The 23,352-nt window shown below is 49.0% G+C and overlaps 1 protein-coding gene across 2 annotated transcripts in view; it reads left to right on the top strand.

Moving 5' to 3' along the window:
- The first annotated feature begins 5,493 nt into the window (after positions 1–5,493).
- The window catches only part of Col26a1 (collagen type XXVI alpha 1 chain), a 147,465-nt gene continuing 129,606 nt past the window's right edge, over positions 5,494–23,352 (top strand). Inside the window, exon 1 of one of the 2 annotated variants that reach the window (XM_031338280.1) lies at positions 5,494–5,986. In XM_031338280.1, coding sequence (XP_031194140.1) covers positions 5,829–5,986 — 158 coding nt within the window. In that variant the 5' untranslated portion in view covers positions 5,494–5,828. The remainder of the gene's footprint in view (positions 5,987–23,352) is intronic. The other variant, XM_031338281.1, reaches the window with a different exon arrangement.

Genomic DNA, 23,352 nt, shown 5'->3' with positions numbered 1-23,352 from the left:
CTCCCCTCCCTTCCTTTCTTTCTCTCCTCCTCCTCTTTTTCTTCCTCCTTTCTCTCTCCTTCTCTCTGCCTCAAACCACCATCCCCCTTTCCTACCTTCCTTCCCTCCTCCTTCCTCTCTCCCTCCCCTTTTCTCTCTTTCTCCAGGTTTTTGGTTTTCTTTAGTTTTTTTGGTTTTTGTTTTTAATTCTGGACCTCATGATCCCCCTGCCTCAGCCTCCTGACTGCTGGGATGACAGTTCTAATGCCACCACATCTAGCCTAAAGAATATTTGAGCTAGATGGTTTGTTGTTGTTTTCATGTGGTGAAGGGGATGAAATTGGTCCCCTTGTATATGTGTATGCCAAATACACCACCATGGAGATGCCTTTCCAGCTAGGATCAGAAGCAGGAAAATCAGGCTTCACAAAGAGCATTTGTCCAGCATGTTCAAGACTGGTCATGCTTCCCACCCTCAACCCCTCACCCCACTCCCATTGCATAAGCAGCTGGCTCTTAATCATGGAAGGAGAGGAGCAGGAGATCCTGGACAAGTCACTTCTGCCAGTTAGGGACACTGCAAGCTCTGACCTGCCCACACAGGGCATTGTTGCAGGAAGATGAGGGTCTAAGGGTGTATGAGTGTGTGTGTGTGTGTGTGTGTGCGCAATCACGTGCATGTGTGCATGTGTGTGTATAGGCCACACACATCATCTATTTTGGAATTTCTCACACACCATCTATTTTGGTTTTTTGCGACAATCTTTCACTGGGACCTGGGGCTAGGCTGGCTGGTCAGCCAGCCCAGGGATCCTCCTGTCTAATGCTGGGATTACAAGACTTCACTGCCATACCCTGATTTTATTTATTTTAATTACATTTTATTTATTCAGTGCATGTGTATATGCCCTGGTGTATGTGTGGAGGTCAGAGGACAATCTGTAGGAGTCTCTCCTTCCATGGATGTGGTCTGGGGATGGAACTTGGTGGGTCAGGCCTGGCTGCCAGCGCCTTTACCCACTGACCTCACCAGCCCCCAGTTAACTTTTTGAGGCGGGGAGTTAATCTAACTCAAATCCTTAATCTTGCAAAGCAAGCACTTTACCAGCACTTTACCAGTCTGCTCTCGGCTCCGGACTTTGGATGTTAGATTTCTGGGGCTCTTGGAAAATGAACAATGGCTTCCGCCTCTCCGGAAGTTTTCCCATGTATTTCAGGAATGCTGGGAACACAGTTTTGAAACACAGACAAATGCCCGTGTGGAGAACTGATCAGAGGCCCCTGGGGCAGCACTGCGGGGGCGGGGATGGCAGCTGTAGCAACAGCAGTTGTGAACATTCTGGTTTAGAGAATGCATTTGTCTTCTGCTGGCTTCTTCCAGGAGCGCTGGACTCCCAGGCTGCTGGAATGTCCCTAAATTTCTGCCCAACACTTAGGGAGTTTATCTTTTATTTTAAACTTTTTAAAAATTATTTGTTGATATTGTTTTGTTTTGTTTTTTTTCTAACACAGAGTCCTTACATAGCTCAGGCTGGCCTTGAACTCACTGTGTATCTGAGGATGACTCCGAACTCCTGATCTTTCTTTCCTAACTCCCAAAAGCTGCGATTGCAGGCATGCACCACCCCATTTTATTTTATCTTTGAATGGAATTCTGACTGGAGAGGTGGCTTATGGGATAAAGGTGCTTGCATGGGATAAAAGAACTGACTTTCAGGAGTTGTTTGTCCTCTGACCTCCACACACGGGGGGTTCGCTGTGTGCTCTGCCCTCTCCCCTCAATAAAAAAAAAGTCATATAAATCACACCTTCTCAATAGGATTTCCTGTTTTTGTTTGTCCTTGTCTCTGGAGAGTTAAGATTACAGATATGTACCATCATAGAACAACAACAACTGGGACAAAAAAGATGTACCGGGGCTAGGTATAGCTCAATAGATAATGTTTAGTCTGGCGTGAAAGAAGGGTCTTGAGTTCAATTCCCAGCACCACACAAACAAAGATGTATTGAGTTTGGACCTCTGAGAAAGCCTGTGTTCTTCATATAAGTCTATTGTCTGTTCCCACCTGTTGGAATACCAGGTGTCCTTCAGTTAAATAATAATATGTGTTGGTATTTATTGATGGCTATAATATTTCAGGCACATGATTCCAAGTACATTGTCTGAATAATTCATTTGATCCCCTCAGCAATCCATAAATTAAATGCTGTTAGTATTATTTTGTTTTAGGGAGACAAAGTCTCATGTAGCCCAGGCTGGCCTCAAATTCTCTATGTAGCCAAGGATGATCTTAAATTCCTGACATTCTTGCCTCCTCGTTTTTTTTTTTTTTTTTTTTTTTTTTTTTTTTTTTTTTTTTTTTTTTGGTTTTCCGAGACAGGGTTTCTCTGAGTAGCCCTGGCTGTCCTGGAACTCACTCTGTAGACCAGGTTGGCCTCAAACTCAGAGATCTACCTGCCTCTGTCTCCCAAGTGCTGGGATGCTGGCATTAAAGGTATGTGCCACTATACCAGGCTCCAAAGTTGCTCCCCTTGAAAAAAATTTCAGATGCAGCACCACTCATCAGTGGGGGATGGGAGCGTGGAGAAACCATCTGTGGTATCTGCTCTCCCTCCCCCAAAGAGAACAGCTGCTACTGAGGTCCATTCCACAGCGCCAGCTGTGTGACCTTAGAGGAGTCACTTAACCTCTCTGAGCATCCTCGACTATAGCACATCAAAAGAATACACTGACTGTGCCTTGCGTACAAATGGCATAATGAAAGCCATGATATTCTTTGCCAATTAATAAAAATTACTTTACAAAATAATAACGACATGGCGTGGGCCCGCTCACCTAACCTAGCATGCACATAGCCTAGAGCTGCGGTCTTGGCACTGCATGAACTAGGTGTGGTGACACATTCATGTAATCCCAACGATCAAGAAGAGGAGACATGCCAGGCATGGAGGTGCACACCTTTAGTCCTGGAGCTTGGAAGGCAGAGACAATTTGATCTGTGAGTCTGAGTCCAGCTTGCTCTACAGAGAGAATTCCAGGACAGCCAGGGCTACACAGAGAAACCCCATTTAAAAAACCCCTAACAAAACAAAAAGCAATTTCAAATAGTTGTGTGCACCCACTGCTGTCTTGGAGACAGGAGTAGACTGATGACATCAAGTGTGACATCATCTGCTAAGTTCATGCTGGAGAACTGCACAATCAAATTACAAAAAAAAAAAAAAAATTACCTAAAAAGCTCACTCATGTTCTTGTACCTCTATGTGTGGTGGATGTATGTGCTCCTGTGGGTGTGTTCATGTGTGTGTGAAGCCCGGAGGTTGGTGGTAGATGTCTTCCTCTATTATATTACATCTTACTTTTAATTGCATTGAAGTGTGTGTGTGTGTGTGTGTGTGTGTGTGTGTGTGTGTGTGCGCGCGCGCGCGCGCGTGCATCTCTTCATCTACCACTTGAGACCTGAGGCTCAAACTCTGATTGCCAGGCTTGACAGCAAACACCTTTATTCACTGAGCCATTTCCCAGTCCCATGCTTTACAGAGGGAGACACTGAGTCCCAGATCTCACTGAGCCTGAGGCTAGCATGACTGTAAATCTTCACTGGGCTGTACCCTGTATGACACCAGGTGAGGTAGGAAACCTGGCCTATGCTCTGTTTCCACAGCCTGGGAGCCTTTTCTGGCTCTCTTGAGGGCTGAGCAAGCTCTTGGGATGATGTAACCCTGCCAAGAGTGGGTAACCTCCAACGTGTAAAATGCCTTTGATAGAGAAGCTGTAGAACATGCCGGTGCTTAAGGGATTACAGGAGAGGATTAGGGGCACGGAGAGAGGAGAGAGAGAGAGAGAGAGAGAGAGAGAGAGAGAGAGAGAGAGAGAGAGAGAGAGAGAGCCACGCCCTCAGCCCCTCCCTGGGGGATTCTAGGCAGGGGCTCTACCTCTGAGCCACAGCCCAGCACTTTGCTGGGAGGATTCTGGGCAAGAGCTCTAACTCCGAGCTACATCTTCAATGATATCCTCCTCCCACCCTGTGCCCATCTGAGACTGATTCTCACTATATAGCTCAGGCTGGACTCAAAGTCTTGTTCCTATTGCTTGGGGCTGGGATTACAGCATACCACATCATCTGGCTGTAGGACTGTTGTTAGGAAAATGTCGTGAGCCACCGAACTCTGGTGACTAGCTATCTGGTCCAATATAGCCCCATAACCCATATATTCCTTCTCGCATGGGTACCCCAATATATCACACTCGACTCTCTTCACCTCCTTCCCTGAATTGCCCATCCTGTACCCTGAGATTCCCTCCAATCCCAGCTTGGTTCTTTTGTTTGTCTGTTATTAAGTCTTGCTATGTAGCCCAGGCTGGCCAATCCTCCTGCTTCCAACTTCTTAGGACTGGAATCACAGGTATGCACCACCATGCTCAGCCTGGCTCTGTTTTATTTTGCGGAACATCTCATAAGTCTTGGAGGCCAGGTTGTCTTCACAGTAGATAGCCCCTTTGTGGGATGTATGACTTGGACCTAGGACCTTTTTTCATACTCCCCGCGCATGTCTCCCTCGAGCTCGGAAGGATTTGGAGGACCTGCTTTATGGGGAAGGTAGTTCAGTGCCTCCTCCCAAAGGAATCTGAAGTATGCCTCATGGGTACTGGCTACATCCAACAAATGGTTAGATCACAGCCCCCTCTTCCCTGGATTTGAAAATATTCCATCTTCTAACCTTCCTTCCATGCCTTTTTTTGTTTGTTTATTTTTTGTTTGTTTTTGTTTTGTCTTGGTTTTCCAAGACAGGGTTTCTCTGTGTACCCCTGGCTATCCTGGAACTCACTTTGCAGACCAGGCTGGCCTCAAACTCAGAAACCCTCCTGCCTCTGCCTCCCAAGTGCTGGGATCAAAGGCGTGCGCCACCTCCGCCCGGCCCCTTCATGCCTTGACTAATGAGAAAGACCAGAAAATTCCACATTGTTGTCAACTGGCCTGTGCTGTAGGTGCTACTGTCAGAAGAGGAACTCGGTTTGTACTTCCTGGGTTACTGTTGACACGGGGGCTCACTATGAAGCTTAGGCTGGCCCCAAAGTCACAATCAGCATGTGGAGTCTTGGGATTATAGGGGTGTATCACCACACTAGCTACGCTTAAGTGTATGTGGGGGGGCGGTATGTGTAACATAGGGTGTCTGGCTCTATTTCTCTTGGTTTTATTACCTTCAGTCAGGGTTTCTCTCACTCAACCTGAAGCCAGAACAGAAGCCCCACGGCTGGAGGATCTAGGAATGGGGTTAGATGCCGTGTCTGCCTTTTTCTATGGGTGTTCAGGTTTGAACTCCGGTCCAGGTTTCTGGAGCACACACTTTTACCACAGAACCATCTACCTAGCTTAATTTTCCTTGAGCCTCAGATTCTACCCTCTGAAAAAAAATGGAGACAGTGACATCTCACAATGTCATGGCGTTTGATCAAAGACTGGATACTCAACCTTGGCATGGAAAATTCAATTGTGTATAAGGGCCCACAATGTAAGATTTGGTGTTCGGAAACGTGTGCGTCCCTGGGGTACCCTTGGCTTGGTAGCCAGGGTCTCCTCAGTCCTGGACTGCTGAGGGTTAAAAAGAAAGACCCACGCCCCCTTTGACTGTGCAGAGCCCACCTCGCTGAATTTGAAAAGGCGGCCCTGGAGAGGCGTGGGCGCCCCCCCCCCCCAGACGACTTCCACCTCGGACTTCACTCCATCACCGGCTGGCTCCCCGCGCTCCAGCCTGGGGCGATAGGGTCAGTCCAGCCGTCTGGGGTACTACTGATCGTCCCCGGGCTCCCGGGACCCTAGGTCCCCGCGGGAGAGCCGTGCAAAATGAAGCTGGTTTTGCTGTTACCATGGGCGTGCTGCTGCTTGTGCGGGTCGGCGCTGGCCACCGGCTTCCTCTACCCGTTCCCGGCAGCAGCCTTGCCGCAGCACGGCTACCCGGAGCAGGGCGCCGGCTCCCCAGGCAACGGCTACTCGAGTCGCCGGTGAGTAACGTCAGTGGCCGGGCCTGGGGGCGCGATGGTTGGATCCAGAGACAGCGGGGGCTCGGAAGAAGCGTGACCCTGTACTAGGAACGCAGGACAGTGGGCCAGGGGCGCGGAGGGTTGGATCCAGCGACATCGGGGGCTTTGAGGAACCCCAGCGGGGTGCTGGGGGGCACGGGATATCGGACTAAGGACTGGATCCAGAGACTGAGGGGCTCCCACAGAAGAGGTGGTCAAATGTTAGCAAAGCAGAGGCTCGTCGCCGGGAGGGCTAAGATCGAGGGACAACAGGGCATCCGAGGAGTTGAGGTCTGTTGGTTGTTGGGGCCGAGAGGCATCGAGTTTGGGGCGCCGCCGAGCTGGATCGCCGTGCAGTAGGGATTCTGAGGCGCAATGGCTGGGGGCTGGGGTCGCAGGAGCTGGATCAAGGAACAGTGAGGACTCCGAGGAGTGGTGGTTGGAGAATTAGAGCCAGTGCGCGCTCCGAGGCGCAGTGACCCCACGCTGAGTGCTGTGCTTGGGGACTAAGCACCACAGAGACTAAGAGGCGAAATGGCCCAGTGATTGGGAAGGACGGACATCGGGTTTGTACCACGAGGTCTGAGGGCACCGAGACTGAAAGAGAGATGGGGAACAGTGGGGTGGCCTCTGAGGCACAGTAGCCCGGTGCTAAGGAGGCAGGCCTGGGGGCTACGGACGCCTGGAACGCACGACCTTAGGAGCCTTGTGGTCGTGTGCAGCGAGAGGGAATGGATATTGTGGTCATTTGCGGGGGACCCTGGGCCTAAGGAGTCTGGGGCGCAAACTTGTGTCAGAGAGGGGCTCTGGAAACGCGGGGCCCCAGCTTTGGTGTCTCCGGTCGCGCCCACTCCGTCCTTTCCCATGATGTTTTTTTTTTTTTTTTTTTCTCCCTGAGCCCATCGGCCCTGGGCTTCGAATGGAGATGGCACCAACTTGCATCCGGGAGTCGCAGAGGGAGCTCCTGGGACTCACAAGACTCCGGGTTCAGCCTCCACGGAGTTGCGGGGCTCACCTGCGCGGCCTTGGCTTTGTGTTCTACAGTTCCCAGAGTTACCAAGGCCATGAGTCCTTTCGGCCGCTTGGCGACACTGGAGAGCCCATTTCATTCGGTCTTGGGGCCCGAGAGGCAGAAGAAAGTTTGGCTGTCCCATTCACTCTGGGGCGGGGTACCCACCCCATCCCACCGCTTCGCTGTGGGCTCAGTGGAGGCGCAGGGTCACTCAGCCCTCAGTGCCTGGACCCGTCCGCTGCTTCCATCGACCGCCAGGTGGCGCGCTGTCCTCCTCCGATGGTTTAAGCGCTGTTTCACGGGTTTTTGAATTCTCAAAGGCAGCACACCCAAATAAATGTTACTAACTGAGTTGTTCGCTAATCTTACAGAATTTGGCTTTCCCATTTGACGATCTCACCAATCCTCGCATTCCCACGAGGAAATACTAGTTCCACGCGGTGTATTTTGATCCTCACTCCACCACAGGACTAAGGAATTAAGTTACTACTCTATCTTACTGCTCTAGCAGAGGATTGGTTCCCAGCATCCACTGCATGGGTCTCCCAGCACTAACACCCTTGTCCATATCTCCCCCTCCAGGCATCTGAGGCTCTCTTCTGGTCTCTGAGGGCGGGCACTGCACTCACATATACACACACACACACACACTTTAAAAAATAAAACTTTCTGCCGGGCGGTGGTGGTGCACGCCTTTAATCCCAGCACTTGGGAGGCAGAGGCAGGTGGATTTCTGAGTTCGAGGCCAGCCTGGCCTACAGAGTGAGTTCCAGGACAGCCAGGGCTACACAGAGAAACCCTGTCTCGAAAAACAAAAACAAAAACAAAAACAAAACAACAAAAAAACCCCAAACAACTGTCTTTTAAATTGAGAGTCTCACTCTTTAAGTTCATTGTCAACACGCAGGATTGACTGCCATCTTCGTCCTCCAAACATGTTCTATAGACATTCCTCCTCTGACACCCTCCCCCACCCACTGTTATGGAAGCTAGGAACTAGATCCCAGGTCCTATTGCCAGTTTGATTTTATTTTATTTTTTTTGGGAAATAACTTTCTAGAAGCTTCTATTGGGAGAGAGCTCCAAACACCCCACAGAAGTGGGGACTGTGCACACTTCCATATGTGAAGATAGCGGAAGCAAGCTTTGGAAGTTGTAAACCACTCTGTATAGTGTGCGCTGTGATTTCACTTTGGAAAAAAAACTGAACATGGGTGCTGGGGATTCAAACTCCGTTCCTCATGCTTGCGCATCAACCTGTCTTACCCATGGAGCCCTCTCTTCAGTTCCCTTTAAAACATAAAATCTGGGATGGCGTCTCACTAAGGTGCCTGGGCTGGTCTTACACTTGTGGATCCATAGGCTGGCCTCAGTCTGCTGACCCTTCTGCCTCAACTTCCAAAGTAGCCAGGGTCGCAGGCATGTACTGTTATACCTGCCCAGGGAAGTAGTTTTTTCTGTGTGTTTGTGATACTGTTTTTGAGCAGTTAGCAAGTATAGAGAGAGTCTTGGGACTAAACCAGAGGAACTCTCTCTCTCTCTCTCTCTCTCTCTCTCTCTCTCTCTCTCTCTCTCTCTCTCTCTTCCCTTAATCTATAGATTTGCATCTCGGGATTCAGCCAAGTTTGGATAAGTAGATACCAGACTCCATGACCATGACCAGGAATTTTATCAGCATTTCGTAACAAGGAGAGCAGAACAGTTTGTGCTCAGAGCCAATGGATGCTTCATGGATGGAGGATCCCCTGCCTTTGCCAGAGTTTGCTGGCTGGGGCAGGAGAGGTGGTTCAGATGGAGCTGCACTGCTGAGCTACTGTGCCTGCAGTGCCAGGGCTTGGGAGGCTGAGACAGAAGGATTCCTTAGCTGAGTTATTGAGCTCCAGGCTCAGTGAGAGAGAGGGACCCAGTTTCAAAAAGGTAAAGTTGAGAGGGACAGAGAAAGACGCCCGCCCTTGACCTCTGCCCACTACCTGTGCACACACACACAAGTTCATGTGAAACTCAACTCCCTTCACTTTATTTGGAAATATTTTCCAGAAGTTTCTATTAGAAGGATTCTCCAAACGCACACAGAGGTATGCCTGAAATTCTATTTGTGAAGTTTCTGTTGTGAGAGATCTTCAAACACTCACAAAAGTGTGGGCTTTGTATGCTTCTAAATGTGAAGATAGAAGTAAAAAGTTTCAAGCAGTGTAGAAGAGTCTGTAATGAAGCGGTGCCACACAGCTTCCCCCACAACCCTGTGGCACAGGGATTGAACCTACTGCTTTGTATATGTTAGGCAAGTGCTCTACATTCCCTGCCCTTTTATTTTTATTTAAAAAAACAAAAAAACAACCCCGTTAGCTAATGTGTATGTGTCTGAGTGTGCTGTATGTGTGTGTGTGCTATGTATGCATGTATGTTTGGATGTGCATCCCTTTGCATGCACATGTGATGGCCAGAGGAGAATGTTCTGGATCTGTACCTCTTTGCCTTATTCCTCTCACTGAGCCTGGAACAAGGCTGGCAGCCAGTGATGCTCAGTGACCTTCCTATCTCTACTCAAGTCTCTAGTGCCCTCCCCCGTGCTGGGCTTAAACATATGTTCCCCCATACTGGCATTTTATGTGGGCCCTGGGAATCCAAACCCGAGTCCTTATGCCTGTGCCGCAAGCCCCCTTAACCACTAGAGCTCTCTCCAGCTCCTGTTTAAACTCCCTTAGTTTGGGGTAGGGTCTCTCGGAGTGCTTTGGCTTCTCTTGGACTTGCTATGTACTGCAGACTTGCTTTAGTCTTGTGATCCTCCTGCCTCAGCCTTCCAAGTTGTTGGGATTAAGGGCATATACTGTTGTGCCTGGTTTGGAAAATAATTGTGTGTGTGTGTGTTACACTTTTTTGTGTGTTTTTTTTTTGAGACAGGGTTTCTCTGTGTAGCCCTGGCTGTCCTGGAACTCACTCTGTACACCAGGCTGGCCTCAAACCACCTGCCTCTGCCTCCCAAGTGCTGGGATTAAAAACATGCGCCGCCACTGCCCGGCTATGTGTGTTACACTTTTTGAGCAATTAATTATTATATGAAGAGTCCTAGAGCTAGACCAGAGTCACACAGCCTCTCCCATGAATCTATAGATTTGCATCTGTGGATTCAACCAACTCTGGGTTGAAGCAGCAGTGTGCATGTGTGCAGGTGTGCATGTGTGCAGGTGTGCAGGTGTGCGTGTGTGTAGGTGTGCGTGTGTGTAGGTGTGCATGCGTGTAGGTGTGCATGTGTGCAGGTGTGCATGTGTGTAGGTGTGCATGTGTGCAGGTGTGTAGGTGTGCATGTGTGTAGGTGTGCGTGTGTGCATGTGTGTAGGTGTGCATGTGTGTAGGTGTGCGTGTGTGCAGGTGTGCGTGTGTGTAGGTGTGCATGTGTGTAGGTGTGCATGTGTGTAGGTGTGCATGTGTGTAGGTGTGCATGTGTGTAGGTGTGCATGTGTGTAGGTGTGCATGTGTGCAGGTGTGTTGCTGAGAAGGGAACTTGAGACCTGATGCAAAGCCAACTCTACCAATTGAGCTGTATCTGTGGCCCTTCTTTTCTTTTCTTTTCTCTTCTCTTCTTGTCTTTTTTCATTTTTATGTGTGCATGTTGTGCATGTGTGGGTATGTGTATGTTTGCATAGATGCAGGTGTGTGTGTGTTTCTCTTGGATATGAGTGCATGATGTCAGGAATCATCTTTAATTGCTCTTCCACTGAGGCAGGTTGTCTCAATCAAATCCAGAGTTTGCTGAAGAGGCTGGTCTGGCTACCCAGCTTGGTTTGGGGATCCCTTGTCTCTGTCTTCCAATGCTGTAATTACAGGCTGGTCACTATGCCACCTGGCATTTATGTGGGTCCTGGGGATTCAGACTCCAGTTCTTGTGTGTGTGTGTGTGTTGGTGGGGGGAGTGTAATGTTTAACCACTGAGCATCTCTTTGGCCCTATTTTGCTTTTTAGAAACAGGGTTTCATGTTGCCTCCAGACAGATACCTGGGCAAGGGGAAATTCTGTTCCACCCCTGGTCTCTCTTCCCTCCAAATACCACCATCAAAGTATAAAGCTGTAATGATGTATCCATTGATGCCATCTGAGCCCTCATGACCCAGATCATCTGTCCATGTTGGCTCTCTTTGATCACCTCTGTTAGAACCCAGCATGGATCTCTGTGTTGGAGTTGACACGTATGTTCAAATGCCCCAGTGAGGACAGGGGATAACTTTGTATGTCCTTCCTGAGACACCATCTAGATTGTTTGGTTTTGGTTTTTTTTGTTTGCTTTTTTGTTTGTTTGTTTGTTTGTTTGTTTTGAGACAGGGTTTCTCTGTGTAGCCCTGGCTGTCCTGGATCTCACTTTGTAGACCAGGCTGGCCTCAAACTCATAAATATCCACCTGCTTCTGCCTCCCAAGTGCTGAGATTAAAGGTGTGTGCCACCACTGCCTGGCGTTAGATTGGTTTTAAGACAGGGTTTCTTACTGGCCTGGAACTCACCAAGTAGGCTAGGCTGGCTGTCCAGTGAGGGCAAGTCCTTACTTGTCTTCCTAGCACCGGACCCTTGAACACGTACCACCACACCTGGATTCCTGGATTCTCACTCCCCACAGGACCTGAGGGTTATTGCTCTTTTTCTTTTTTACATAGCTGAGGAGTGAACCCAGGGCCTTGCACTTGCTAGGCAAGCACTCTACACCTGAGCTAAATCCCCAACCCCGGGTTATTGCTCTTGAAAGGCAAATACTTTACTGAGTATCTCCCAGACCTCTCTTTTGTACTTTTCAATACAGGGCCTCATATAGTCCAGGCTAACCTCAAAATTCCCAAGGATGACACTACGCTCCTGATCCTCCCGGGTTTGTGAGTGTCCATTCACATACCTGGTTCGTGCATTGCTTGGGATTGAACCTAGGGCCTCTTACATGCTTGGTTACAACCCGAACTACATCCTCCGGCCTCTCATTTGTCTTTGTTCCCAGCTCCCATCAGGAGAGTCAGACTTGCTAGGCCTTGTGTTCAGTCCTTCTCTGTCTGAAATAGCCTCTCCTGCCTCTTGCTACTGCCCATTGTCCCTTGCCCTACTGCAGGCTGGCCAGCCCCCACCTGAGGGGGAGTGGCCAGGCAGGTGCTACATTCTCTCTCTCTCTCTCTCTCTCTCTCTCTCTCTCTCTCTGTCTCTCTCCCTCCCTCCCTCCCTCTTGCTCACTCACTTTTTCAAGACAAGGTGTCTCTATGTAGCCCTGGCTATCCTGGAAATTGCTCTGTAGAACTTGTCCTGGCTGGCCTTGAACTCAGGGATCTGTCTGCCTCTGCCTCCAGAGTGCTGGGACTAAAGGCGTGTGCCACCAGCACCTAGCACAAGCTCTGAGCTCTTCTAAATCATAACTTCAGTGGTACCGACTGCTGTAGTTGTTAGGTTTCGGCGTCCAGTGCATCACAGAGGGAGTTAGGAGGCACATGCCCCACCATCACCTCTTAGAGACGAGGATGAGGATGAGGAGCCTTACTTAGGGAAGACCCCAGGTGGAGCCTTACTTAGGGAAGACCCCAGGTTACTCAGGGTATTTGCTTTTGTTCTTGTAGGATTTCGGTTGTGGTGCCAGGAAAGATGATGGCTTAGTGAGTTAAAGTGCTTGCTGTGCAAGCCCTTGGCCCTGAGTTCAAATCCCCAGTAGCTACATAAAAAGCTGCCTGTGGCCATGTACATCCCTGTGATCCCAGCACCCTGGCTGGTAGAGACAATAGGCTCACTGGTGCTGGATTCCACACTCACATGTGCATGTACACACATACTCTTCCCTCCACACAAAAAGAAACTCAATTACATCTTGGCTCAACGTGCAAAGTTTTTGCCCATTTCCTGACTGTCCTCTGTGCAGATGGATGGAGCGAAATGCAGAACCTGAAACCATTTTGTGTCCCAGTGGGAAATTGTCTGGCAGGCCTGTTTGGGAAAGGTCCTGAGCCTCAATGTGAAGACAGGGTTGTATCCCCACTCTTCTCCCCACTTCTCTATTGCCATCTCTCTCCCTCCCTCCCTCTTCACTTCACCTCCTTCCTGCTCCTCTGTCTCCCTCTCCATCTCTATCTCCTCAAGAATGGCCAGCATTGAGGACATCTCCCAGCACAGTGGCCAGGTCCCCACTCTCAAAAGGTGGAGATCATTTGGAGGTGCTTGGTTTTCTCCTTCCACCATGTGGGCCCCAGATATTGAACTTAGCTCTTCAGTCTTGGTGACAAGTGCCTTTCCCTGCAGAGTCATTTAGCCAGCCCCTGGCTTTTTTTGGGCGGGGAGGGGGGTAAGAGAGGACAGGATTTCTCTGTGTAGCCTTGACTGTCCTTGAACTCTGTACGTCAGGCTGCCCTGGAACTCAGAGATTCACTTGTCTCTGCCTCCAGAATGCAGGGATTAAAGGTGTGAGCCACCACTGCCAAGGCCACTGCAAAGTCCCCGCGTTTTAAACATCTGAGTTCTGAGGGTCGAACTCAAGGTCAAGTTCCCAGGCCTGTAAGGTAAGCACTTCCATGGCTGAGCCGTCTCCCCAGCCACTCAATATTCTTCTCTTTAACTTTGGGTGACATCTGATAGGACAATACCCTCTGATGACCCTCTGAGGAGATATGCTATCTCTTGCCTCCTCTTGGCCTTTCTAGAATGGGATTGTGTCTTAGTCAGGGTTTCTATTCCTGCACAAACATCTTGACCAAGCAGTAAGTTGAGGAGGAAAGGGTTTATTTGGCTTACTTCCACATTGCTGTTGATCACCAGAGGAAGCCAGGATTGGAACTCAAGCAGGTCAGGAAGCAGGAGCTGATGCAGAGGCCATGGAGTGATGTTCCTTACTGGCTTGCTACCCCTGGCTTGCTCAGCCTGCTCTCTTATAGAACCCAAGACTTCCAGCCCAGGGATGGCACCACCCACAAGGGGCCCTACCCCCTGGATCACTAATTGAGAAAATGCCTCACAGTTGGGTCTCATGGAGGCATTTCCTCAACTGAAGCTCCCTTCTCTGTGATAACTCCAGCCTGTGTCAAGTTGACACACAAAACCAGCCAGTACAGATTGTGTAACAGTATTTCTGGAGAGATCAGATCAGACTTCTACACACCCAAAATATGGAACCAGCAGAGACCACAGCAAAAGCACAATCAAAATCCAACTTAGTGAACCAATGAGTTAATTGTAGTTCCTCACAAGAAGATGGGCGAGGAGTTAATTACAAAAACATGAATAATTGCCGGGCAGTGGTGGCACATGCCTTTAATCCCAGCACTTGGGAGGCAGAGGCAGGCAGATATCTGAGTTCGAGGCCAGCCTGGTCTACAGAGTGAGTTCCAGGACAGCCAGGGCTACACAGAGAAACCCTGTCTTGAAAAACCAAGAAAAACAAAACAAAACAAAACAAAACAAAAAAAAACATGAATAATTCAAGGCAGCTGCATCCCTGAGAATATGGGTGAGGGCTCATGAAAGATGGAGCTCTCTGGATAACTTGCAGGCAGATCAGCAGGCTGGGTAGTCTCCTCTACTCAGCAGTCTACTGCTTATAGAATCTTGGGAGGGGCAATGTGAATCTGTTAAATTTCAGGAACTTCCAAAGACTTGTGTGTTTACTTGTTTACTTCTTGAGTTTTCAGAAGCCTCCCTTTTGAACTTACTGAGTTTTAAAGAGCTTCACTCAAAGATGGAGTATTAAAATGGGAGGAAATTGCTACCCAAGAGATAGTTTTCTACTCTTCCACTCCATATTGGAGCCTCTCGAGTCCACCTTGGTTTCCCCTCTCTACTTCCCACTGAAGGCTATTGTCCCTGGGTTCTAGATGCATGATTCAGGGAGATAAGGGAATGGGGTCTCCAACTCAAAGCATCTTGATTGTGGTCCCTGTCCCGAGCTGACAGTGCCAGGGCACACTCAGCGAGCACCTTACTGGAAAGTGTGTCACTTAGTCTTTCCCTGGCATTCCAGAGCAACTGTGATACCCTTGGCGGTTAGGAGATCCCGAGTCTCTTGGCAGGACTTTTCTGTATGTTTCCCACAGTGGGCCTGGAGCCCTTAGCTGATCGGAACGTAACCCCACAGTTAGTGGTTGTACGTGGACAGAAGCACATGCCTTGGAGTTGAGAAAAGGTGCACCTTTCATCCAGGACTGGAAACCTGACTCTTTTTAAAAATAACATTGATTGGGGCTAGGGAGAGGGCTCAGTGATTTAGAGCTTGGTCTGGCTGAGGACTGGAGTTCCATTCCCAGCATCCTTGGGGGGCAGCTCACAACTGCACGTAACATCAGCTCCAGGGGATCTGGTGCCCTCTTCTGACTCCCTCCATTATCCACATATGTCAGGAGACACACAAAGAGACGCACATACACAGATTTTTAAAAAAGTCAAGTTACAATTATTTATTTATGTATATGTGCATGTGCATGCTTGTAAGCTTGCATGCTATGCTTGTGGAAACCCGAGGGCAACTTGTGGAAGCTGATGAGCTCCTTCCACTGCATGGTTCTTGGTATCTAACTCAGGCTGTCAGGCTAGGTGGCAGTCACCTCCACCCACCTACCCGTGGCATCGGCCTGTCACCTTAGTTTTTGAGACATTTACTTTTATTGAGCCTGGAGTTCACCAATTCAGCTGGAGTAGCTGGCCCGTAAGCCCCAAGGGTTCTCCTGTCTCCTTCTCCCCAGTGCTGAGATTACAGGAATACACCAACTACATTTGGCCTTTTGGGGACTAAGCTCAGGTACCCATATTCCCACAGCAAGCACTTTACTGACTAAGCCATTTCCTCCAGCACAGGATTAAAGAAAAAAAATTGTTTTTAAAATCACACAGAATGGTCTCCATAGATCTGGTCTTGGGGAGATGGGGGAACCTTCCCGAGAAGCCCTAAGGTCTCTGATTCCTTCTTTCTCAGTCTCCTTTCTGTGTTCTCTCAGCTTGTCTGTTATTTTAAAAATCTGTTCCCAGAGAAAGCATTGCCGTGGCAGTAAAAATCCCCACTAGCTTCTCTTGGCTCTCGTTGGCCCCACACCTCATTGCCACTTGAAGGCTGTGTGATCTGGATGCACACCAGCCACCCCTGGGGCAGTGACCCGAGCCTCCATAATGAACTGTTAGAGGATTTTCAGGAATGTTCACACAGAGTGCCCAGGGGAGCAGACCTGCACACCATATACTGTTTGAATCTCTTGGGGGTCCCACCCTTCTAGCTGCCTCTCCCTTTGGAACAAGCAACATCCAGTCCAGGTTAGCCGATCATAATGGTGGACAGGTGAGTCCTCTGGCTTCTTGCATCTCCTTGTCTGACACTGCTAACTTGAGTTGTGAGGGTCAGAGCTGCCTAAGCTCTGACAGCCTAACAAGCAATAAAATGGACGCCAGCCCCTCAATCTGTCAATTAAAAAGACAATTCAATAGTGAAAACGGAAAAAGACTAATTCAGGGTTGGTGAGATGGCTCAGTGGACAAAGATGTTTGCTGCCAAGGCTAACGACCTGAGTTCCCACATGGTAGGAAGAAATATTAACTTCTCTAAGTTGCCCTTTGACTTCCTTTCACATGCCATGGAAACGCGTGTGGTGTGCACAGGATGTGTGGGAATCCTCTCCCTCTCTTTCTCTCTCTCTCTCTGACACACACACACACACACACACAACATGCATGCACATGTGCATACAAACTACATGCAAAAAAGAAAGAGATTTATTCAGCTGGCCACATGGGAAAGGGGAACACAGAGGTCCCTCCATCCCAAATTCTATCTTTGGTATCCTGATAAAGCTTCCGGTTTAAGGCAAGGCGAAAGGTATGGACGGCCAGCTAAGCAGACCTGGTCAAGGGGTGGCCCCCTCCCCCATCACTTACCTATCATTGTCTTGGCTCCAGTCTCTTCCTCAAAGATAGTTTCTATCTCTGACTAGCACCAGGCTTCGGCTCTTCTCCCAGCGATTCCTGGGGAAATTCCAGTTTCTTGGGGACCATTGTCTCAATAATCCGATAACCAAAGGAAAGGCACAAATGTCTCTTTAAAATATCTTTGCAGGGTAGTTAGTAGGCACATGCCATTAGTCCCAACACTCATGAGGCAGAGGCAGGTGGATCTCTGTGAGTTCAAGGCCAGCCTGGTCTACAGAGCGAGTTCCAGGACACCCAAGGCTACACAGAGGAACCTGTCTCAACAAAACCTAAATAAACAAACAAACAAACAAATAATAAATAAAGTAACTTCATTCCTCGCTGGCAGTGGCGGTACACGCCTTTAATGTCAGCACTTGGAAGGCAGAGGCAGGTGGATGTGTCTCAGTGTGTGGCGAGTAGTTGACAACCTTGAATCTTTCTCTTTCACCTAGTGTGTTACATGGTCTCTTGTGTGTCACTGTTTCAACTGGCCTACGAGATTCAGGGCTTCTCCTGTCTCCACCTGACAACTTACCATAGGAACACCAGGATTACAGACACATCCTACCGTGCCAGGCTGTATGTGGGTGCTGGGGATTTGAACTCAGTTTCTCATGATGACATGGCAAGTGCTTTATCCACTGAGTCATCGCCCTGCTTGGAAGCTTGTGGGGGATTCAGGCTTTCCATGTCCCTAGACTGTTTCCTGGAATCTGATACAATGCCCATTGGAGGGTCCTGGTAGGCTGACGATTTGTGTTTTGTGGGTACCTCAACGCTTGGGCAGTTTCTTCCTGATTCAGTTCCACTGACTACACCCAGGCAGCTCACCTCTGGCTTCTGACACATCTGTCTTTTCTGCTCCCTTGGAGGGCCCTGTCTACAGTCCTCTCCCTGGGTCCTTGTGATTGACTTGGCCATACGGCTGGTCCTTGGACTCCAAAAGGTCTTTGTGGGCACCCAGTTCTGGGTGATGTGCTCTTTGGCTGCTGGGGAATGTGTCGGCTTCTTCCCTTTCCTTTGTTTTGCAGCTGTTGATGACAGTTCACTCAGATCCCTGAGAATTTGTGTGCATGTGGTGCCCGTGCCTACTCGCTCCCATGTAGAGGTCAGAAGAGGACCTTGGGTACGCTGATCTATCGCCTCCCCCCATCTTACTCTTTTTAGTGATCTCCCGCTGAGTCTGGATCTAGGGAGGCAGCCAGCAAGCCCCCGTGATCCTCCTATCTCACCACTGACCCAGCACTGGGTGGGGGTTGGGGGGACAGATGGGTATGGCCACGCCCAGCTTTCTACACAGGGCCTGAGTATCTGAACTCAAGTCCGCACGCTTGCGTCACAAGCGCTCTTGTCCACTAAGCCGTCTCCCCCACATCCAAATTATGAAGCTCTTTATTCCTTGAAAGTCCAGCAGCCTGAGTTCCATTTTGATTACTCACATAAAGGTGGAAGGAGAGAACCAGCTCCACGCACACATGCATGCATGCATGCACATGCGCACAAACAGAAAGAATAAAAAGTTGGGGGCTGGAGAGATGGCTCAGCGGTGAAGAGCACTGATTACTCTTCCAGAGGTCCTGAGTTCAATTCCCAGCAACCACATGATGACTCACGACCATCTGTAATGGGATCTGATGCCCATTTCTGGTGTGTCTGAAGACAGCTATAGCGTACTCTTATAAATGAAATAAATGAATAAAAAGTTGGTCTTTGTTTTCTTTTTTGAGGCAGGGTCTCATTATATAACCCTGGCTGGCCTCTGACTCGCAGAGATCCTCCTGCCTCTGCCTCTCGAGTGCTGAGATTAAAGGAGTGTGCTACCAGGTCCAGATAGATTATTTTTGAGGAATTGTTTAATTAATTAATTAATTTATTTATTTATTTATTTTTGGTTTTTCGAGACAGGATTTCTCCGTGTAGTCCTGGCTGTCCTGGAACTCACTCTGTAGACCAGGCTGGCCTGGGACTCAGAAATCCACCTGCCTCTGCCTCCCAAGTGCTGGGATTAAAAGCGCGTGCCACCACTGCCCGGTTTAATTATTTTAAGGTTTTCTAGGGCTTTTGAGGGAGAAAATTCTATAAGTGTGCGAGGGGATGTGTATGTGTATACACACACACACACACACACACGCAGTGCACACGTGCATCAAAGCCTTGTTTGACCCAGGAATGGTAATACACATCATGTGGCCAGAAGAAAATTGCTCTATACCCATCAGTCAAGTTGAACTTCTGATTCTCCTGCCCACACTGCCTGAGTGCTGGGATTACAAATACATTCAGCTACTTCCAGTTTTACCTGTTCTTTTAAGAAATAATTAATATTATTTATTTATTTATTTATTTATTTATTTATTTATTTTTGAGGATGTCTATGTAGACCAGACTTGCCAAGAACCCAGTATACAGACCCCCGGCTGGCCTCAAACTTAGAGATTCATTTGCCTCCATGTTCCGAGTGTAGGGAGTAGAGGCATATCCCACTATGCCAACCAAATTTATCTTATTTTTAAATATGTTTGTATGTATATGCGAATAAAGGTCTTGGAAGAAGGTGTTGGATCCCTTAGAGCTGGGTCTATAGGCAGTTCAAAGCCGCCTGATGTGGGTACTAGGAACTGAACTTAGGTCTCCTGAAAGAGCAGTAGGTGCTCTCAAACACTGGGGCATCTCTGTAGCTTCTACTCCCAGTTTAATGTGGTGCTAGGATTCAAACTTAGGACTTTATGTATGGTACGCAAGCACTCTCTCTACTGAGCCATGGGCCCTAGCAGGTAATGAAGGAAGGACTGAGCGAGCTTAGGACTTGCACTAAAGTAAAACCTTGTTCTGGTTTGTCATGCTGGGGATGGAACCTAGTGAGCTAGGTAACCACTGAGCCACTCCCCCAGCCCTTCACTAGGGGATTCTAGGCAGGGGCTCTACCACTGAGCCACGCCCCCATCCCCTCCCTGGGGGATTCTAGGCAGGGGCTCTACCACTGAGCCACGCCCCCAGCCCCTCCCTGGGGGATTCTAGGCAGGGGCTCTACCACTAAGCCACGCCCCCAGCCCCTCTCTGGAGGATTCTAGGCAGGGGCTCTACCACTGAGCCACGCCCCCAGCCCCTCACTGGGGGATCCTAGGCAGGGGCTCTACCACTAAGCCACGCCCCCAGCCCCTCTCTGGAGGATTCTAGGCAGGGGCTCTACCACTGAGTCACGCCCCCAGCCCCTCACTGGGGGATTCCAATAAAGTTCTTGACCACCGAGTTATGTCCTAACTATAGCAGTTCCTTATTCATTCAGTTTCGATGGACAGAACTCTGCTGCGTTCACGCTTCAGACTGAGTTGTGCAGAACACTGATGAACTCATGGGGCTAGAAACGAATCTCAGGCAGAAGGAGAGAGGAGCCATGGCACCCAGACAGTGTGAGGGTCCAGCTAGACTGCTGCAGGAAAAACGGCTCACATTTACTTTTGTAAAGTTTTTTTTCGTTGTTTCTCTTTCCATAAAAGTGATAACACTGGAAGTTGTCTGCTGCTAGCTCTGGTGCTGGAACAGCTGCACATGGGGACAGCTGTCTCAGCTTCAGGACACAGGATCTACCGGAGATTAAAACCAGAGCTGAGCCAAGCCCATGGGGAGCAGAGCTGGCTAAGGTTACCTTGCACCAGGAAGTGTGCCTGCCTTGCTGACAGCGGGTGGGGAGCCTGCAGGATGGATGGGATCTTGGGGCGCCAGGGGGTGGCTGGGCAAGACAGCCTACTGGCTGGCCCTGCCAAACCCACCTCCCACCTCTTGAGAAGCAAACTGATTCTCCCAAGAGCCTCTGGCTTCCTCTGGACCTGAAACCCTACAAGAGCTGGTCTCTGAGAATTCTGTGAGGAGCCAGAAATGGAAGCCAAATGTTGGTGTCAGGTAGAGGAAGCTGTGGGTGCCTGTGGCTCAGCAGGCAGCTGTGAGGGCGCAGGCTCCTGGGGCCGGGACAGATGTGTAAGTGAGGCTAACTCATGTTCTATTTTTAAAAGTTCTGGCACACGTGCATGTGTGTGTGCACACCAGTGTGTGGAGACCAGAAGTCAATAGTGGGTGTTGCTGCTTAAGTTATATTTTGAATTTTTAAAAAGGAGGGATGTATTTATTTTTAGTTTACTGATCGATTGATTTAATGATTGTGTGTATGCTTGTGCATTGTGTGTGTGCGCGAGTGTATGTGTGCATGCCTACTTGCCCGTGTGCACTATGTGCATGCAGAGGCCTGCAGAGACCAGAAAAGAGCGTCAGATCTCCTGGAACTGGAGTTACCAGTGGTTGCAAGTCACTGGGTGTAGGTGCTGGGAACTGGCCTCAAGTTCTTTGCAAGAGCAACGAGTGCTCTTCACTACTGAGCCACCTCTCCAAGGCCCCTCCCCCAACTCTATTTATTTGTTTGTTTAATTAATTGATTAATTAATTAGAGACAGAGTCATTGACTAGCCAGGAGCTCACAGAATCAGCCAGTCTGGTTGGCTGGCAAATCCAAGGGATCTGTTCTTCTCTGCCTCCCCAGCTCTGCAATTACAGGCGCACGCCACTACCCCTAACTTTTTTTTTTTTTTAACATTGGTTCTGGACATGAAACTAAGGTCTTTGCACCTCCTTACTCATTAAGGTGATTCTTCACATGTGTGTGTGCGCATGTATGCATGTGTGTGTGCCTGTGTGTGCTTATGTGTATGTATCCCAGGATCTTGCCTGCTATGTGAATGTAGTAGCTCTTCTGGCTGTAGAATGTTGCTGCTAAGGCAGCAGTTGGGTAAGCATCTCATCTCTTCCTTGCCTTCAGCTCTCTTAGGTGTGTGTTCAAAGACAGAACTGCTAAATCATAACACCAATCTCAGTTTTCTGAGGGCCTGTTTCACAGCGGTTGTCACATTAGTCCAGGTGGGTCTTGAACTCGTAATCCTCCTGCCTCAGCTTCCTGAGTGCTAAGATCAAGGCGTACATCACTCTTGTCTCTCTCTCTCTCTTTTTTTAATGTGAGGCTGGAGAGATGGCTCAGTGGTTAAGAGCACTTGTAGCTCTTGCAGAGGGCCCAGGTTCAGTTCCCAGCACCTACACAGTAATGCATAACTGTCTGTAACTCCAGTTCCAGAAGATCCAATGTCCCTTTTTGGCCTTCATAGATATCAGGTATGTAAGTGGTACACAGTCATAAATACATATAGGCAAAACACCAATGCACATAAACAAATACATACAGATTTAATAAGACTGTGTATGCAGTGTGTGTGTGTGTGCACGCGTGTGTATGTGTGCATGTATGTATGTGTATGTGCATGTATGTGAGAGTGGAGGCCAGAGGTTAATGTGGGGTTTCTTCCTTTATCACTTGCCACCCCCTCTACCTAAATCTAGAGACCAGTGATTGATTAGATAAGGCTGGCAGCAAGCTCTGGAGATCTTCTGGTCTCCGTGCCCCAAATACTGGGGTTCCAAGCATTTTTCACCATGCCTGGCTTTTATACCTCAGTGCTTCTTTCTCAAGCTGCAATAACTCTCTCACTGACTGAGCTGTCTCCCCAAGCCCCACATGTTTTCAATTTTGACATAATCAAATTTATCTGCTTTTTCTTTTGTTGTTTGTGTTTTTAGTGTCACCCAATCCAATGTCATGAAACTCCTCCCTGCCTTTTCTTCTAAGAGTTTTAGTATTTTTCATCTTGTATTAATAAGACCTTTAGGTTTTCTTGGAGCTACAGGGTGTTGGGAGCCCAAGCTGGCCTTGAATTCTGTGTAGCTGAGGTTAGTCTCAAAATCATTAGTCTCCTGCTGTAGCTTCCCAAGTGCTGGGATTAAGATTGAGCAGGGACCATCATAGAGACTGAACCACCAACCAAAGCATGAATGGGCTGGTCTCCTACACATCTCCAACCCATACATGCCCCGGTAATGAAAATACAATTCAATTAATATGAATACTAGCTGTGCACCAAATTGGGCAGATCTACCACTACACTACCATCTTCCCCGTCTGAGACCCCTTAGAACTTGAGGTTTCTCCAGGTCCTGTGCTTCTGCTCCACTTTCCTTCCAACTCTTCCTCCAAGGTCATCTCTCTCTCTCTCCTTTTCAACCAAAAACCTTTGGCTCCACCTTCCCCGCTTTCTCCCAGTCACTGGTAGCCTTTATTTTACAAATTAAGGTGGGAAGAAAGTTTACAGGAAGTCACCTGAGTGATCTATGGCAGGCGTGCAGCTTGGTCTTCATGGGGTCCCCTAACAACCGGAGCAGGGGCTGCCTCTGCCTCTGCTGCCTCCGTTTGGACTCCTTTCCCCTAGCTGGGCTGCCTTGTCTGACCTCAGTGGGAGAGGATGTGCCTAGTCCTGCTGATATGCTAGGGCACTTTGGCACCGACAGGGAGTTGGGGGGGGCTTCCCTTGGGGAATGAGAGGAGGGAGGGGGTGTGAGGGTAAGACTG

This window comes from Mastomys coucha, unplaced genomic scaffold, assembly GCF_008632895.1.
Source record: "Mastomys coucha isolate ucsf_1 unplaced genomic scaffold, UCSF_Mcou_1 pScaffold22, whole genome shotgun sequence".
Classification (NCBI taxonomy): Eukaryota; Metazoa; Chordata; class Mammalia; order Rodentia; family Muridae; genus Mastomys; species Mastomys coucha.
Note: the sequence above shows the minus strand (reverse complement) of the source record. Positions and strands in the feature narration are given on the sequence as shown.